The sequence below is a fragment of the Phocoena sinus genome, chromosome 5, assembly GCF_008692025.1.
Source record: "Phocoena sinus isolate mPhoSin1 chromosome 5, mPhoSin1.pri, whole genome shotgun sequence".
In the NCBI taxonomy this organism is placed as follows: Eukaryota; Metazoa; Chordata; class Mammalia; order Artiodactyla; family Phocoenidae; genus Phocoena; species Phocoena sinus.
Window position 1 is genome coordinate 118,217,005 of NC_045767.1, and position 18,402 is coordinate 118,235,406.

At 44.4% G+C, this 18,402-nt stretch overlaps 1 protein-coding gene across 2 annotated transcripts in view; it reads left to right on the forward strand.

Moving 5' to 3' along the window:
• TBC1D9 (TBC1 domain family member 9) overlaps nucleotides 1-18,402 on the forward strand; it is a 114,902-nt gene that overhangs the window by 77,395 nt on the left and 19,105 nt on the right. Inside the window, exons 8-13 of one of the 2 annotated variants that reach the window (XM_032632816.1) lie at nucleotides 5-175; nucleotides 795-945; nucleotides 4,445-4,659; nucleotides 6,738-6,855; nucleotides 7,975-8,260; nucleotides 8,758-8,887. In XM_032632816.1, coding sequence (XP_032488707.1) covers nucleotides 5-175; nucleotides 795-945; nucleotides 4,445-4,659; nucleotides 6,738-6,855; nucleotides 7,975-8,260; nucleotides 8,758-8,887 — 1,071 coding nt within the window. The remainder of the gene's footprint in view (nucleotides 1-4; nucleotides 176-794; nucleotides 946-4,444; nucleotides 4,660-6,737; nucleotides 6,856-7,974; nucleotides 8,261-8,757; nucleotides 8,888-18,402) is intronic. The other variant, XR_004350037.1, reaches the window with a different exon arrangement.

Consider the following 18,402-nt stretch of genomic DNA (forward strand, 5'->3'; position numbering starts at 1 on the left):
GCAGGTGTATTCTCGGCCCAGCAGCCTCGTTTCCTCCAGTCCCCAGAGAAGCACGAGCTCCGATGCTGACGGTGAGCGCCAGTTTAACCTCAATGGCAACAGCGTCCCCACGGCCACACAGACCCTGATGACCATGTATCGGCGGCGGTCTCCCGAGGAGTTCAACCCGAAATTGGTGGGTGCCTTCTCCTCTTGCCCGGAACTTTCTATATTAGAACAATAACGTTTAAAAAATCTTTTTAAATAAAAGTAAACTCATCAACATGTCAATAGATATTTTCCTACAAGTAAAGGATATTTTGTTGAAGAAACAAAAATGACATATAAATATAACATATAATGACATGGTTATATGTCATTGGGTTTCAGAGTGGCTTCATCGTGGAAGGAGATGTTATAGAGGGTACAGCTGACCTTTTTTGGTCTTGTTTTTAACTGTTGTATAAGTCAGCCAACAAATAAGTATGTAGTGTCTCAAACCACATTTAAAAGACATCCACTGTTTCACCTGGAGGTATAGACATAAAGCCATAAATATCATTTGCATTCTGCTGACTCATCTCAGGTAAGTACAATTCTGACTCTAGGACAGAAAATTTCGTGGCAGATCCACGGGCATACATGTGTCATATCTGGCAAGGACTCGAGAAAATCTGAGTTCTTTGTTCTCATGAATTCTGTCCAGAACTTAACTGCTCCATTCACCAGGGAAAGTGTTCTGACCTTCCATTGAACTTGTCCTAACCATTGTCGAAGTACGTTGGGATGTAGTGATGCTTCATTATCCCTTTCAGGCCAAAGAGTTTTTGAAAGAGCAAGCCTGGAAGATTCACTTTGCTGAGTACGGGCAAGGGATTTGCATGTACCGCACGGAAAAGACACGGGACCTGGTGCTGAAGGGCGTACCCGAGAGCATGCGCGGGGAGCTCTGGCTGCTGCTCTCAGGTATGGCCGGGCTCGGGGTGGGAGCTGGGGACCCCGGGGCTGCCCTTCCGCCTTCCATCGTGCATCAGGGCTCTTTCAAATATGTAACCCCCTGATTCAGTGCTAGATCGCAGTTCCTTGCCAGAGTGTTGAATTCCCTCAGTAAAAATACAGCACACATATTCAACAGACCAGATGTTGAAGACACCATCCCTCGAGTCCTCATAACCTCTTCTATTCCTTCACTAACTCTATTTAGGATAAAACGGAGACTGAAGAAAAAGAGTGTAATTCTTTGTGATTTTTGGAGTCCCTTTTCTCCTTTCCCAGCTGTGTCAGCTTCATTGAGGATGTTTAAGTGTGGCACTCTGTCAGAGTCTTCGTTGGGATGGGGGAGAGGGTAGAAATGAAGGAATAGAAGACGCTTCTCCTTGATTTTTGCCACCTCTTGAATTTGCTGGTTATCACTGGAGACCAGGAAGAGAGGCCAGAATCAGCCCTGGGAACGAAAGCCTTCCTGGATCATACACTCCAAGCTGGAGATGCCAGGAAGGACAGAAGGGGACGTGTCCTGGACCCATGGGAAAGCTGTGTCCATCCTCACTGGCCCGCTGCCAGGCTCATGCCCAAATACAACACTGTCAGGTTAAACCTTAGAGCCCTGCTACAGAAGCCAGAGGTCCTTCTGGCTAAGCCCATCCTTCCTCCCAGACTAAGCATCTGGTGTATGCCAGGGATCTATTCTGTCACAAACAACAGAGCATTCCTTTGGGTGTCACCAGTCTTTAATATATAAATCAGTTACTTTATCTGGTTAGAAGCTTGAAATGTAATCGCCTTAAATAGGCCCATGTGAAAAATTTTATTTGAATGTGAGGTGATCTGACACAAGTACTATTATCAAAACCTTTTATTTTAAAAATGACATTAAAATTAAAAGCATAGTTACCAGACTTACAAGAAAACCTTTGAAATAAAAAACACCTGTAGCTCTTTCTAGAAGTGGATATAAATGGCAGTTGCCTATAATGAGATATGTCTCAGAAGTAGGGGGATAGAATCCTGAAAAATAATTGGTTTTATCTGTTTCATGTAAAACTAGTTTGTTCTATCCTCATTTACACGTCTTGTTTTTCATTTGCTTTACATAGAGCAGCCATAGCTCCTCATTTAGAAACCCAAATGTGAGTCAAATCATTTCTGGTTACCAGTCCAGCCCAAGAAGATCCTTACCATCCAGTCTGCTGTCTATCTTGTGTGTGGCGAACAGATCACCTTGACAACCTGATTCAGATGGCTGACAGAGTAAACAAAAAATTCCATTTTCATTTTATTCAAATTGGAAGTTATTTACAGCCACATTTTAGATGAAAATGAAACACGTTAGCCGCCGGGGAAACAGCATACGACAGTCCACAGCCTTGTTATAAAGACACATTCAGAGTTAGACCCAGCGTTTTCTTTAACTGTGATGGGCTATGTGAGGCCAAAGGGTGATGTGGTCTACACACCATCTCTGTTGGGTAGAGAACTGAGCCCATATTTCCACCCAGTGCACAGGGCGTGGGGTTCATATGGAGGCCAGCCCACCCACGGGGAGAGCCCAGCCCCCAGCAGGGGAGCCCCGCCTGAGTCCTGCCCTGCTTCCCATAACTCTTAGGACCACTGTACCAGGGCCTGGCTCTCTGTACCCACTGAAGTGAGGTGCAGGCCAGATGGCAAGAAATCCTTGCAAATCTCCCTTGAGAAGAGAGCCAAAGCCAATGTTAAGTTGCCGTCAACCAGACTGCTTTTCCAGGGCAAGTGTGAGTGATGAGGCTGGCTCTCCGGGTGACCCCCTGTGGCAAGGACTGGGTCAGCCCAGGGTTCTAATTTCTAATCAGTGAAACACAAGTCAGTTTACCCTGTCATTAAATATGTGTGTGTGTGTATAGTGTGTATATATATATATATATATATATATATATATATATTTAACATATATATATCTATTCATTATATAATATGTACATATATGTATGTGTATTTTTATCTGTATATATTTATGTGTGTGTATGTATATATAATTTATACTTAGGTAAATTATATTTAAATAGATTTAGATTCAAATGTTTGCATCCAGAGTTTTTCTGCCTTTAAGAATCATAAAATGCAAATATCTCAAAGCAGTGATTCTCACCCACCTCTCCATCGTCATCCCCAGCACTGAGGAACTCCCCTCCATAGCAGTGGCTCATCACTGCCGAGAATACCTCTCCTGCCCGCTGCAATTCTAAAAATCCTCCATGTGTCCTAATACTTCCTCCTACCCTTCAGTATGGCTGTTTGTGACCCCTTCAAAGCTTATGCTTTAACAAACAGTTTTCAAACTTATTTTGAGAAGCAGACCCTCCTTTTTCAAGTGAAATCCTAAGGAAAACCCCAATAAAATACAAGCAAAGCTGCTTGGTTGAGGGAGGGCAGAGGCCGGGGAGGCCTCAGTTCGGCTTTCTCTGCCCACTTCCCTTTTATTCTCTGAGAAGCCCCTCAGGATTGTCTGTGGAAGTTCCTTGGAACACAGTTTTTAGGTTGGAAACCTCTATCTTAGGGAGGTTTTTTTTTGTTAATTCATCCTTATTACTTTTTTATTGAAGTATAGTTGATTGTGTTAGTTTCAGGTATACAGCATAGAGATTCAGTTATCTTTTTTCTGATTTTTTTTCATTAAGGTTATTACAAGGTATTGAATATAGTTCCCTGTACTAAACAGTAAATCCTTGTTGCTTATTTATTTTATGTATAGTAGTTTGTATCTGTTAATCCCATCCTCTTAATTTGCCCCTCCCCCATTCCCTCTCCCCTTTGGTAACCATAAGTTTGTTTTCTATGTCTGTGAGTCTGTTTCTGTGTTGCATATACATTCATTTGTATTATTTTTTAGATTCCACATATAAGTGGTATAATATAGTATAGGGAGGTGTTTGGTTTTTTTATTTATTTATTTTTGACTGTGTTGGGTCTTCGTTGCTGCATGCGGGCTTTTCTCTAGTTGCAGCGAGCGGGGGCTACTTTTTGTTGCAGTGCGTGGGCTTCTTATTGTGGTGGCTTCTCTTGTTGTGGAGCATGGGCTCTAGGCAGGCAGGCTTCAGTAGTTGTGGCTCATGGGCTCAGTAGTTGTGGCGCACGTTGTGGCGCACGGGCTTAGTTGCTCCGCAGCATGTGGGATCTTCCTGGACCAGGGCTCGAACCCGTGTCCCCTGCATTGGCAGGCGGATTCTCAACCACTGCGCCACCAGGGAAGCCCCTGTAGGGAGGTTTTTAAACAGCCGCTGACTATGGAGTGAGAAGAGGGAAGGAGGACAGAAGTGAATTTACAATCTGGCCATGATTGCAACAGACACGTCATCATGGGATTTCATAATTATCTCGCAAGTGTCCTTTGAGGGGAAGGAAGGTGAAGAGTCTGGGTCAGTCAGCTGTGGTTACAGACCAAGGGCGGGGCTTCCACTTTCTGATGTTGCGTCTGTTGGGTATTTCCCAGGTGCTATCAACGAGAAGGCCACGCATCCCGGGTACTATGAAGACCTCGTGGAGAAGTCCATGGGGAAGTACAACCTCGCCACGGAGGAGATTGAGAGGGACCTGCACCGCTCCCTCCCAGAGCACCCAGCTTTCCAGAACGAAATGGGCATCGCTGCTCTGAGGAGAGTCTTAACGGCTTATGCTTTTCGAAATCCTAACATAGGGTATTGCCAGGTGAATGTCACAGAGGGGTGAGACTTTAAAAAAAGTGTTTTATTAGCCAGTAAGTAATGAGCAAGGCGTTATGGTTAAGAGAACTATTACTGCACCAGGGTCTCTCGACCTTGGTACTGTTGACATTGTGGACTGAATAATTTTTTGTGTGGGACGGTCCTGTGCTTTGTAGGATGTTTAATAACAATCCTGTTGAATAACACATTTAATAGCATCTACCCACTAAACACCAGTAGAGCTCCCCAACTGTGACAACTAAAATGTCTGTAGACGTTGATAAATGTCTCTCAGAGAGCGAAATCTCCCTGAGCTGAGAACCACTGCACTGAGGTTCTCAGCCAGGGGACAAGAGTGCCCTTTCTGTATCCACCACCGTCTGGTGACCTAGCTGGTCACTAACTGTTCCTCAGCATGCCTGGGCACCAGGCCTGGATTCTAGGTTCCACAGGACTCTTGCTCTGCATCTCCTAAGCAACTAACGTCCTTGAGAATGTAACTTTTATATGCTATGGTTATATTTTAAGGCACTTTAAAATAAATGCTTAATTCAGTATAAAAAAACGTTGCCCATATACCCACTACAATTATCTCTTATACTAGGTACAGATACCACAATTTGGGAAGCTCCTAGATAACATCCTTAGATTTAAAGGCCACATACATACTCAGAGAGACCTTCCCTGACCATCTAGCTAAAAGATAAAGCAGGCTTAATTCCTTTACACCTCTACACAAACATACACACACAGAGAGAGCACAGGTCTCCCTGTACAACATTTTATCTTTTTGATAGCACTTAATTTAAATATACATCCAAATTGATTAATCAACCTTTACGTCTTTATTCTATCTCTCTGACCTCAGCATTTATGCCCTGTGAGACTTGTCACCACTGTGTCCCCCCTTCCCCAATATTTAGTCCAGAGCCTGTTACCAAGTAGACCTTCAAAAGAACTTACCTTGACTGAATGACTAAGGCACTAACCATGACCATGATCGTGGGCTAGGCAGGTTAATTCTCAAGTAGAATTTTACTAATTTCACTTGGGAAGCTATTGAGTAAGGCTTACAAGAAAGAGCCTATTAGACCAAAATTCCTTTTTTTTTTTTAAATTAATTAATTAATTTTGGGCTGAGTTGGGTCTTCATTGCTGTGCACGGGCTCAGTAGTTGTGGTGCACAGGCTTAGTTGCCCCACGGCATGTGGGATCTTCCCGGACCAGGGCTCAAACCCGTGTCCCCTGCATTGGCAGGTGGATTCTTAACCACTGCGCCACCAGGGAGGGAAGTCCCCAAAATTCCTTTTTTGACATTTATATTGTTGAAGCCTGATGAACACTTACTGGTTTCTAGAAGATCAAAAGAAGTACAGGAGTGAGTTCCCTTCTAATATAATAGGGTTCATATTTATCTTTTGATCTTCCTCTTTTTAATTAAGAGGATATTAAAGTAGTTGAGCCTTGAGTGGTTGTGAGCTATCTGATAATATCTTTTAATAAAGTAGGTTACTTTAGAATAAAATCCCTGTTACTCATCACTACCATCCTTATCCAGATGGAAATAATGGGCGAGGACTCCAACTTTGAAAGGTTTCATTGTTCCCCGAGGAGAGCCTCAAGCCATGTTTACTTGGTTTAGACACAATTATGGAAGATTAAAAAGGAAATAGTTACCTCTCTGAATTAAGGATTAAAAACACCGAGATTTTTTAACAGGTTAAAAGCTTTGTTAAATAGCCTTTGGACAAAGTTTTTTTGAATGAGGATTTGCGTGCATGGGGGGTGAATATTGGTGTTCATGGAGGCTGTTAACAGTTAACAGGCTCAAGGACTAAGGGCTTTCACATTTTTAAAGAGTTGGAAAGAAGACAAAACTTGGAAGGATATGTGTGTATACTTGCAAAGCCTTTAAACATTTATTATCTGTTTTTTTTTAAGGAAAAAGTATGCTGGCCCCTAATTAATTTCAGGTTAATTTTGTTAACCTGAAAAATAACTCAGTCATTTTTCAGGTTAACAAAATTGCTTGTATGTTAAAATGTAAAATGTGTTTGATGACATCTTCTTTCATCCCTTTAGGCCATGAACATTGTCACATCAGTGCTGCTGCTTTATGCCAAAGAGGAGGAAGCTTTCTGGCTGCTGGTGGCTTTGTGTGAACGCATGCTTCCTGATTACTACAACACCAGGGTGGTTGGTATGTGAGGATGCAGTTAACATTTTAACCCTTATCTCATCAGGAAAATGTTTCTAGAGCCGGGATACCAGCTGGAACCCCATTTCCAGTCACTATTGGTCAAAAGAGTTTCAGACTACTGCAGCTTTCTAAGATGTGAATGAGAGGGCTTGAATCAATATAGATAATACACAAAGGAGCCCCATGGAGCTTCTCCCCATGGAGAGAATACACGTGTCTCACTGATTTAGAAAACACTCAATGTGCTGTCAGTCTGTGCCATGTGAGAGCTACACCAAGCACACAGATCATCAACCCAAAAAGGTTTAACAATTCTTTCATGAAGAGCATGGAATCTATGGAAAGCAGAAGTATTCAAAAATGGAGTGGGCAGAATAGCATATAAAAATGTATCCAGAGCTCAGTTTCTGAGGTATTTTTCAGAACCGGTTTCATTGCAAAGCAAACAACGGTGGTGAGCATTTAAACAAATTATTGGTATTTCTCCTTATAATTCCCTCCAGTGTTAGACATTCATTTTAGCAGGATAAGCCTTTCATTGCTAGTGTAGCAAGAGGTATGCTTTATGCTCCCCTCTTGTGTTCTGTTTTCATTTCTAAACTTCTGCACATTAATTTGACTCATTGGAAATACTCTCCAGAAATGTCCACAGCTGGAATGCTTTTAAATTGAAGAAGCAATTGTTTAGAGAAATGATTCCTATGTGGGGACCATGCATCCAGACGAGCAATTTTTTTTTTTTAAAGAGTTTGCCAAGAAGTGAGGCTACTTAGATATACATTTCATGCCCAACCAGACGTCATGTTGCCAACAAAAAAAGTAATTGTGTGCCAGGAGAATTTTGTAAATTGACCTTTTCAACAGGCTTCAGAGTTCTTATGTTATTGCTCTTTTGTGGTAAAGAATCAGGAGAGGAAGACCCCAGAAAGAGACGATGTAGCCAGAACTCATCTGGTGACTTGACTGTGCTGACACCTTGGTCTAGTAACATAGTAATTAGAGTTCTGTCTCAGCAGCAGTTGTGAACTGGATTATTTTCGTCAAGCCATTGGGTTGGGTTCATTAGTGAGAAGGTGCGGTTGGTTGACCCATGGCCTTTTGCGTCCACCTCCACTGCAGGTGCCCTGGTGGACCAGGGTGTCTTCGAGGAACTTGCCCGGGACTATGTCCCACAGCTGTATGACTGCATGCAGGACCTGGGTGTGATTTCTACCATCTCCCTGTCCTGGTTCCTCACACTGTTTCTCAGCGTGATGCCCTTTGAGAGTGCAGTTGTGGTTGTCGACTGTTTCTTCTATGAAGGAATCAAAGTGATATTCCAGTTGGCCCTGGCTGTGCTGGACGCAAATGTGGACAAACTTTTGAACTGCAAGGACGATGGGGAGGCCATGACCGTTTTGGGAAGGTATTTCTCACTTTGAAAACTACCTTTGGGTTTTCTTCCCTGTACATTTTTTTTTTGCCGCGCCACGCAGCATGCGGGATCTTAGTTCCCCCACCAGGGATCGAACCCAGGCCCCCTGCATTGGAAGCACGGGGTCTTAACCACTGGACCGCCAGGGAAGTCCTCTTCCCTGTACTTTACCGTGTATCTTTTTCCTTGGTTTCACGAGTCTTAATTGGCCTGATGGTGGTCATAATGCCCACTTTTCTCTGTGGCTGAGCATTTCTTTTCATATGCTTTATCTTTAGAAGTGAAGGCAATCAACTCTACTTCAATTAAAAAAATAATACAATTTTAAAAAAAAAGAAGTGAAGGAAATTTTATTCTGCTCTTAAGGAAATTTTAGTCTTTTGTTTTGATATGCAGAGTTTGCAGATGATGGGTGGACAGGTGTAAAGGGATTCCAGATTCATTGACTCTGGACCTCCCAGTGACTCCAGATTCATTTCTTCTTCCAGGTATTTGGACAGTGTGACCAATAAGGACAGCACGCTGCCCCCCATCCCTCATCTCCACTCCCTGCTCAGTGATGATGTGGAGCCCTATCCTGAGGTCGACATCTTCAGACTCATCAGAACTTCCTATGAGGTAGGTCACGTTCCCTTCCTGAGCATAACAGCACTCTGAGTGCTCCGAGGGGCTCGGCTGGACGTGTACCACAGCTTCCATTGCTAACCCAGGGGCGTCCCTGCTTCCCTCCGCCTTCTGAGAACTAGTTGTCGAAGCAAGCAGCTCCCTGCCAGCTGACAGCTTCGAGCTCCAGAGATGGACACTGAATGGATCTACTACCACAGAGCAATTGGCATGACCAGCTCAGGCCCTCCGGTTCTTGGCTTTGCCCACCCTGAAGCCTGATCAAGTAGCAGCTCCTATTCAGCTCTGGGTGGGTTGAGGAGGGACTGTTGAAAGCAAGCGTGGGGAGGTTGACCTGCACAAATCAGCTCACTTCCCATGCTCATGCCAAGTCCTTAGGTCTTCTGGGAAGTACACAAGCCAATCCTCTTACATCCAAGACACATAGAATACTCTATACCAGGGTCCTAGGATTCCTCTAAAATTGCTTGGCCTGGGCGTGGGAGGGTGCCCCCTGGTCCATGATGACCCCAGATGTGGTCCTGAATCCCATAAAAGAACTAACGAGCGTCTAGAGGTGAAGGAACCACGGTCCTGTGTACCCCATAGAACTTGGGGTTTGTGGCGCCCCCCGGGACTCAGTGCCCGTAACATCTCGTGGTTTGTTCGTTTCCTGATCATTAAGAAAGAGCGTGGGGCTTCCCTGGTGGCGCAGTGGTTGAGAGTCCGCCTGCCAATGCAGGGGACACAGGTTCGTGCCCCGGTCCGGGAAGATCCCACATGCCACGGAGCAGCTAGGCCCGTGAGCCATGGCCGCTGAGCCTGTGTGTCCGGAGCCTGTGCTCCGCATCGGGAGAGGCCACAACAGTGAGAGGCCCGCGTACCACAAAAAAAAAAAAAGAAAGAGCGTGAATATTCTGCTCAGCACACTAGACCCTCTCCTGATGTTTTGGGATCGTATGACTGGCGACTGTCAGCATTTCAATTAGCAACAGCCTGGATATGGGAGAAATGGTGAGGAAAATCTCTCCTAAAGAGAACCAAAAATTTGGTGCTTTTAAAAAAATCAGCATGGATCCATGACATCTTTTCAGAAATGTGTGTCCTTAACTCAAAATGGGAGAAAGACTGGTAATTTATTATTTCAGAAAATTTTCATTGACACTCCATATATATTGAAAACAAAACATTTTTGGTATGTTTTAGAATCATAAAAGTAATGCAGGTTTATTGTAAAAAAATGTAGAAACTGTAGAAAAATATGAAAGAAAGAACCATATCCTGTGAGCATCTCACCATATTTCCCTCAAGTATGGTTTTTTTTTTTTTCGGTTTTTAAAAAAATTTATTTTAATTAATTATTTATTTTTGGCTGTGTTGGGTCTTCGTTGCTGCACGCAGCCTTTCTCTAGTTGTGGCAAGCGGGGGCTACTCTTCATTGTGGTGTGCAGGCTTCTCATTGCGGTGTCTTCTCTTGTTGCGCAGCATGGGCTCTAGGCGCGCGGGCTTCAGTAGTTGCGGCACACAGGCTCAGTAGTTGTGGTGCACGGGCTTAGTTGCTCCGTGGCATGTGGGATCTTCCCGGACCAGGGCTCGAACCCATGTCCTCTGCATTGGCAGGCAGATTCTTAACCACTGCGGCACCAGGGAAGTCTTCTAATATGTTTTTATTTTTTGCAACTTACACTTAAAAAATAAGTTTATACCAAAAAGTGTTTTGTACCATTCCATTTTTTACTTAAAATAGATCACGAGCATTCCCTGATATTTAATATATTGTTTGCAGGTTTTCGCAGATTCTTTTTAGCAGTACGCGGGCCTCTCACTGCCGTGGCCTCTCCCGTTGTGGAGCACAGGCTCCGGACGTGCAGGCTCAGCGGCCATGGCTTACGGGCCCAGCCGCTCCAAGGCATGTGGGATCTTCCCGGACCGGGGCACGAACCCGTGTCCCCTGCATCGGCAGGCGGACTCTCAACCACTGCGCCACCAGGGAAGCTCGCAGATTCTTAATAGTCTGCTTTAAATGAGGTGCTACAAGTTATTTAGCTGATCCCTTTTCGTTAGACACTTAGTTTTTTTGCTTCCAAATTTTCAGTACCATATGGCAAATTTGTATGGTATTATTATATATTTACATATTATATAATATGTATGATATTATATATTATATGATAAGCTAGTGCATAAATAATACATGTCTGAATTTTTTCTTAGAGTCCATTCTTAGGAATAGATTTACAGTAGTAGATCAAAAAGTATGAATTATTTCCAAGCTCCTGGCACACACTGTCCAATTTCTTTAAAAATTGTCCCAATTTATATTTCCACTAGTAGAGACTAAGGATGGCTGTCACTTCACTCTTTCCAAAACTGGTTATTATCATAATGCATTTTTTTGTGGCTTCTTTTTTTTCTTTTCTGCGGTACGCGGGCCTCTCCCTGTCGTGGCCTCTCCCGTTGCGGAGCACAGGCTCCGGACGCGCAGGCTCAGCGGCCATGGCTCACGGGCCCAGTCGCTCCACGGCATGTGGGATCTTCCCGGACCGGGGCACGAACCCGTGTCTCCTGCACCGGCAGGCGGACGCCCAACCACTGCGCCACCAGGGAAGCCCCATAATGCATTTTAAAAAAAATCATTGCCCTGGGACTTTTGGGTAGTCCTCCGTCAGAAATTTTGGATGGTTATTTTTCCAGAAAAAGAGCCCATGTGACTGAACGCAATAGTTATTATTATAGCTGTGGGTTGTTTTCCTAAAGGCATCCCCTGAAACCTTTATTCTAAAGAGAATTCTAGACCAAAGTAATAAAGCTTGGTATGTGGAAACTCAGCTTTGTTCTTGACAGCAGATAAGCTAAGGTCTTGTTGAGGTCAGCACTTGGCCCATTTTTACCCATTTTTAATGGGAAAGAGAGGAGAATGGAGACAAGACCAGGGCTGGTCTCCATTTCCATCCTGTCTGCCTGGTCCCTAATGGTGACTCTTAGGCTGCCAAATATCCTATCACAGGACACAGCAGCAGTTTCCTTCCTCTGCCTGGGAAGACAACCCCGTTTATTTATAGCAATGCCTACATTACCTGGCCTTTCAATACATGATGACTGGTTTTTTGTTTTCTCCTCTGCTTGGTGTCACTGCCCTGCTCATAAGTTTCCATTGCCTTCCCAATGCCTTCTAGACCATCCTAAAGAAAACACCACAAACACTTGCCTTTCTTTTTTTTTTTTTCCACCTATTAGATTGATGGTCCTCAATTCTGCCTGTGCATTAAAAGCACTTAAAAAATTTTTTAAGCCAAGCTTTTAAAAATATACATTCCTAGGCTGCATTCTAGACTTTGTATCTCTGGTATGAGGCCCAAGAATAAATATTTTTTTAAAGTTCCCAGGTGATTCAAGAGCCCGGTGAGGGCTGAGAATCACTGCCCTAGATGCAGAATGGGGCCACTAGACACAGAGGCCCATTATAACCTGGTTATACGGCACAACACTGGTGTTCTGAAGCAGGCGACTCGTTGCTTTCTGTGCTTCAGGATAATTAGTCAGGAAAATAGGAAAGCAGGGAAAATACCGAAAGCACATTCAGCCTTGAGATCCCTAGGTTGACGCCAGTCGATCAGCTTTCTCCTGTCGAGCAGAGACGGTAACTTGATTCATAAATGCCTTGCTCATTGTGAAGTTCTACCGAGCCCCTCCTGGAAGAAACGGTACGGACAGTCTCAGAGACGGTTTTCTTCTGTGTGCGCCCCGAGTGCAGTTTTGTTAGATACACAGACGTAGAAGACAAAGTCCCGGCCTTCAGGTTCACCCATAGACTGAGATGAGCTTTCTGGAAGGCACAGGGCACTTTAATAAAAGACCTTTCAGCGGGCTTCCCTGGTGGCGCAGTGGTTGAGAGTCCGCCTGCCGATGCAGGGGACGCGGGTTCGTGCCCTGGTCCGGGAGGATCCCACATGCCTCGGAGTGGCTGGGCCCGTGAGCCATGGCCGCTGAGCCTGCGAGTCCGGAGCCTGTGCTCTGCAACGGGAGAGGCCACAACAGTGAGAGCCCCGCGTACCGCAAAAAAAAAAAGAGACCTTTCAGTAAACACACGACCACCACAGTTTCTTCATGTTCAAGACGACTTGCCCAGGGCGTCTGTGACATGTGAAGCGGGGAAAGGAGGTAGCTGATAAAACACAAGGAGGAGTTTGTGCAGAAGGACAGACAGTTTTAAAAGTTCAGAATAAAGTGTCAGCTCCTTAAGGGTGATGAAAACAGCTCTCACTCAAGGAGAACCCACCTCGTGTGGGACAGGTGCTGGGTGCTTCACAGCCCCACCAGGTACATGTTAACACATTTTAAGGTGAAAATTTAACTTGAGAGAGGTAGAGCTAGTTTTCCCAAGGCACACAGTGAGGAAGTGGCAGAGTCAGGAGTCAAATAAGAGCTCCCCAGCATTAAAGCCAGAGCCAAGGGGGTTTGTCTGGATAGAACGGAGATGGGCTTGTAGATGTACATATGGACAGGAGGTCAATTGGTCCAGGAGAGGCTGGTTAGTGGAGAGTCTGAAAACCACCAACTGATTTGCAAGGCACCCAAGAGCCACTGGAAACTGAGGGGGGTTTTCTTCAAGTACATTATTTCTCAAGCTCCCTGTGTAATAAATTGGAGTGGGGAGAGCTGAAGGAATAGACTAGCAAGGGGGATGCTACAGTTTGCCATAGTTACCTTATTGGACAATGGCTTTTCTAGCCCTTTCTGCTTGGCAAAGACCTCAAATGACATAGTCCCCCTGAGACACATAAATTTAGTTACACAATATGGGCCTGCTTTCTGACAGAGTTATGAAGGTGTCCCATGGGTATGAATATTGCGGTGAGTTGAGACTTCTTTAAGATCGGAGGGCCTTAGAGGGCAGCCCATTCAGCGAACATGGGGCTCCAACAAGGAAGGTCCTCACACTGACTTCATATCCTGGTCCCCTTCTGTCTTCTCCTTCCTCTTCCTCCTCCCAGCCATCTGTCCCCCCCACCCCACCCCAGCACACAAGGACACATGTACAGACAAGTGCCATCAGCACAGAAGGCAGGGCAGAGTCTGGGGGAATTGCTCCTTCAGCTGTATTGGAGAATCTCTCTGCCATCTTGGTCTCAGCCTCCTATAACTTTATGCTGTTTTCTGTAAATCCAAAGACCCACATTCCACCCGTTTCTCCATTCTGTCCCCTCAGTCTTCCAAGGCAGAGCCTCACTCTCTGCCTTGGGCATTTGGAGATTTTCTGATACAGAAAAAGACTCTCAAATGTGAGTTTCCTTTCATACCCATATTCATGAGATAGCTCAGTCCTCTGGCTAACAACAGTGAACCCCGTACTATATACTGGGAAAATAAGGGCTCCACAAACTAAGACACATATTAAAGGCACCTTTGGCATAATTTCCGTGACCTAGTCTCATTTAAAAACAGAAATGAACCATAGAGTTTCGATATTAGAAATGACACTTGCTTTTTGTTTCAATAAGTCTTGCTGTGATGGGCAGATTTGTTCAGGTCATTCCATGAACCTATGGCCTAAACTAAGATTTTTTTTTTTTTTAAAGCTTCAGCATTTAAATATTTCTAAGTCCTCTTGAGGATTTAGAAAGGAGGAGCCTATTGCACTTGGTGGAACCCTTGTGGTCTCTTTAAAATGTGTCTGTATCTGTCTTCCATCATCCCCGTCTTCCCAACAACGCAAGGGAAAGCTTTGGAGGATAAAGGAAATCACAGAGATGCTGCCCAGCATGGAGAGGAGAACTCTTGTCCCACCCAGGAATGATGCTGGGGGTGGGAGAGCCCACAGAACATAAACTGGGAAATTGGGATAGACTTGTCTCCACCTCATTCTTTTATCTGGCTTTTTCCTCGTCCTGAGTCTGTCGGGGGAGAAAGGGAACATTGCACGCAGGGCAGGTGAGATGGTACAAAATGAAGGGCTACAAACCTATCTGTTACTTGGTATCAGCAAGCAGGGGGACAAAGCAGCACAAAAAGGACGTACCGCCTGCACTGAAAATGGTCTCTCAGCTCATAAAAACGTTAGGAATCAGATTGGAAAATGAGACACAGGCCACAGGAACATTCAGAGAAAAATGGAGCTGGAGAAGAGTTGGAAATGAGGATGGATAATTTTACTGTTTAAGGAAGGGGGGATTTTAGAAAATTAAAATAATCTTAGGCTCCCTCACTCCCATCACCAAATTCTATCTGTTAGAAAAAGTATCGTTAAATTAGTGAATTCATTCTTTTGCTAGAACTGAAATTCCTGCGGAATTTCCCTTGTTTTGGGTGATGGAAATGCAGCCTCCAGGATCTACTGAGCCAACGTTTGTTTGCCCTATTTTTAGCATTTCATTCTGTCAGAGCCCCTCCAAAAAGGTGGGTGGTGGAGGAGAGGAGACCACAACCCACTCCTACTCATTACCCATTTTCCTTTAGAAATCCTCCGGAAATAACTAGGCTGGAACTTGGAGTTTAGGGTTTCCTTTCAGGTTGGGACCATTTGCTCCAGATGGAAGGGCCATTGTATGTATTCCATTGTGTCCTGTGTTCTACTGTGGCCAGTCCCTGGTCCTGCCTAGCAAACTGCAGGGTCCATTTCTAGTCAAGGAACAGACGTTAATTAAATATAAAATATACCGGGCTCTTTGAAGGTCAGGCTTGGGGGAAATAACTCTTTCTTTAGCAATCTGTGAAGATCACCAAGCCAATGTTTACTATGAGTTGCTATTACCGGTACTTTATATTAATATATCCTTATCTCTAATGGCAATTCTACAAGGACGGTTTTGGGGTCTCATTTTACAGAGGAAGAAACTGGGAGTCCGAAGACTTGACTGAATTGCCCAGAGTCACACCACTCACTAGTGAAGGAACAAGAATTTGAATCAAATTTTGTCTTGCTCCAAAATTTATGTTCTTTTCTACCCAGAGACAAGGAAAAACCTATTCGCCTCCAGAACAGTAGGTGGTGGAGTTATAAAGCCAATGACTGGGCCTCAAATTGCAGCGCAGCCCCTGTGGGATGCTGGGTAGCTTATAGAACCTCTCTGAACCTCGGTTTTCCCATCTGTTAAATGGAAGTAACAGTAGCAACTCATAAGGTTATTGTAAGGAGCCAATTACATGGCCTGTTAATGTCCCTGCCAGTTGTAGTGCAAGAAAGTTTAGTTTCCTTCTGTCTCACAGCTAATGTTTTTTTGTTGATCAAAGGCATACTATAGCCTGGTTTGAAGTAAATCCAGCCTTACATCTTCAGCATGCACTTTGCAGTGGATGCTTTCCACTCTTCTGTTAGGATCAAAAGAGTTACCTTTCCTGGGAGTTTAAATCCCATCCAAGGATTTAACCCAGAGTGAATTAAATATGGTATTTTTCATCACTAGTGGCAACTCCTACTAACAGCTTTTGAATTCTTGCTTCTAAGCGGCAGTAAATACTGTGTCTTTCTATATAATGGAGAGGATTCTGGTCTTTAGAAGATGCTTCTCTGGAGATGAGAAAATTCTTTCATAAACCTTGCATTTGTTAGGTGAAGACCCTCCCACCACATAAGTGATGAAAGTTCCACTGGCCAGGCTCCAGAATGTCAGTGTACGCTCTTGTCTTAATTATCGGAAAAGAATGCCTGAGTCAAAACTCAGTTCTCTTTCAAAACAGAGGGAAGGTATTGAATAGATAGAAATAGAAAGCACTAGAAAGGTGGGGGTTTTCGCTGTTAACCCCAATTTGGGGAAATTATAAATTATATAGTTCAGAGTCCACCATGTGGAATAACCCATAGAGAGATGCCGTTTCTGGGGTTGTCAGATAAGATACAGGACTGACATTGCCAGGGACGTACTTACAGTAAACAATTACTCTTGTTTATCTGAATCAACAATTTAACTGGGCATCCTGTATCTCCTGTATTTTATTTTCTGAATCTGGCAAACCAAGGCCTTTATTGAGTACCAGCTGTGCTCTGTAGCAAGTCAGGGAGGTGACCCCTGGGGAGTCTCCCAGGGGTGGGGCTCTGAGTGCGAGTCCTAGAATCAGACAGCCTGTATTCAAACTGGGCTTCACCACTACGGATCCGGGCACCTGGGCAAGTTAATGCCCAGGTAATGATTTTTGTTAAACTTCCATTCCCTCATCTCTGAAATGGAGATAAGAAGAGCACTGACTTCCTGGAATTATCCTGAGGATTCCGTGTGTCCGGCAAATACGTGTTGAGCACTTGCTGTGAATCAGCGCCCGTCCTCCGCTCTGGAGGACATAGTCTCTGCCCTCACAGTAAGGGGTGAGAGGCAGGCCATGGTGAATTCAAGTAAGAAAGAACACAGCCAGGTAAAAAAGGTGGGGATGTGCTGTTTCTCTGAGGTTTGTGTGTCTGGTGAAGGGACATTTAGCAGAGACACAAATGACATGGGGGAGCCATGTGACACAACACAGCGCATTGTGTCTGAGAGAAGCAATTTCCAGGCAGAGGAGGGGCCGGTGCAGAAGCCCCCGCTGGCGATGGAGCCACCGTGACGTGCTTGAGGAGCAGCAAGGTGACTGAGGGGGTGAGAAAAGGGTGGTGGCAGGTGATCAGAGAAGTAGCTGGGGGAGGGAGGGAGAGGGTGTAGGGCTTGGAGGCCTTGGTAAGACTTGGAATTTGACCCCGAGTGAGCTGTGAAACCGCTGGAGTTGTGAGCAAAGGAGTAGTATCATGTCTCAGGACTTAGAAGGACCACTCTTGCTTCTAGGGGAAAAATAAAGCGGGGCAGTGCCTCAAAGATCAGTTTAGAGGCTATTGTAAGACAGTAGTGGCTTAGATCAAGGTGGTAACAGTAAAGGTGGTGAACAGTGTCTGGGAATCTCTAGGGAGTAGGTGTGTAGAGGTCTGAAGACTGAGCCCTGGGGTTCCCCAGGGTTTCGAGATGGAGAGGATGCGCAAAGGAGACAGAAAAGGAGTAGCCAGTGAGGCATAAAAAGAACCAGGAGAAAGGGATTAAATGATGGAGAAATGTCTATTTAGGTCTTCCGCCCATTTTTTGATTGGGTTGTTTGTATTTTTTAACATTGAGCTGCATGAGCTGTTTGTGTATTTTGGAGATTAATCCTTTGTTAGTTGCTCCATTTGCAAATATTTTCTCCCATTCTGAGGATTGTCTTGTTTATGGTTTCCTTTGCTGTGCAAAAGCTTTTAAGTTCAATTAGGTCCCATTGGCTTATTTTTGTTTTTATTTTCATTACTCTAGGTGGTGGGTCAAAAAAGATCTTGCTGTGATTTATGCCAAAGAGTGTTTTTCCTATGTTTTTCTCTGAGGGTTTTATAGTGTCTGGCCTTACATTTAGGTCTTTAATCCATTTTGAGTTTATTTTTGTGTTTGGTATTAGGGAGTGTTCTAATTTCATTCTTTTACATGTAGCTGTCCAGTTTTCCCAGCACCACTTATTGAAGAGACTGTCTTTTCTCCATTGTATACTCTTGTTTCCTTTGTCATAGATTAGGTGACCATAGGTGTGTGGGTTTATCTCTGGGCTTT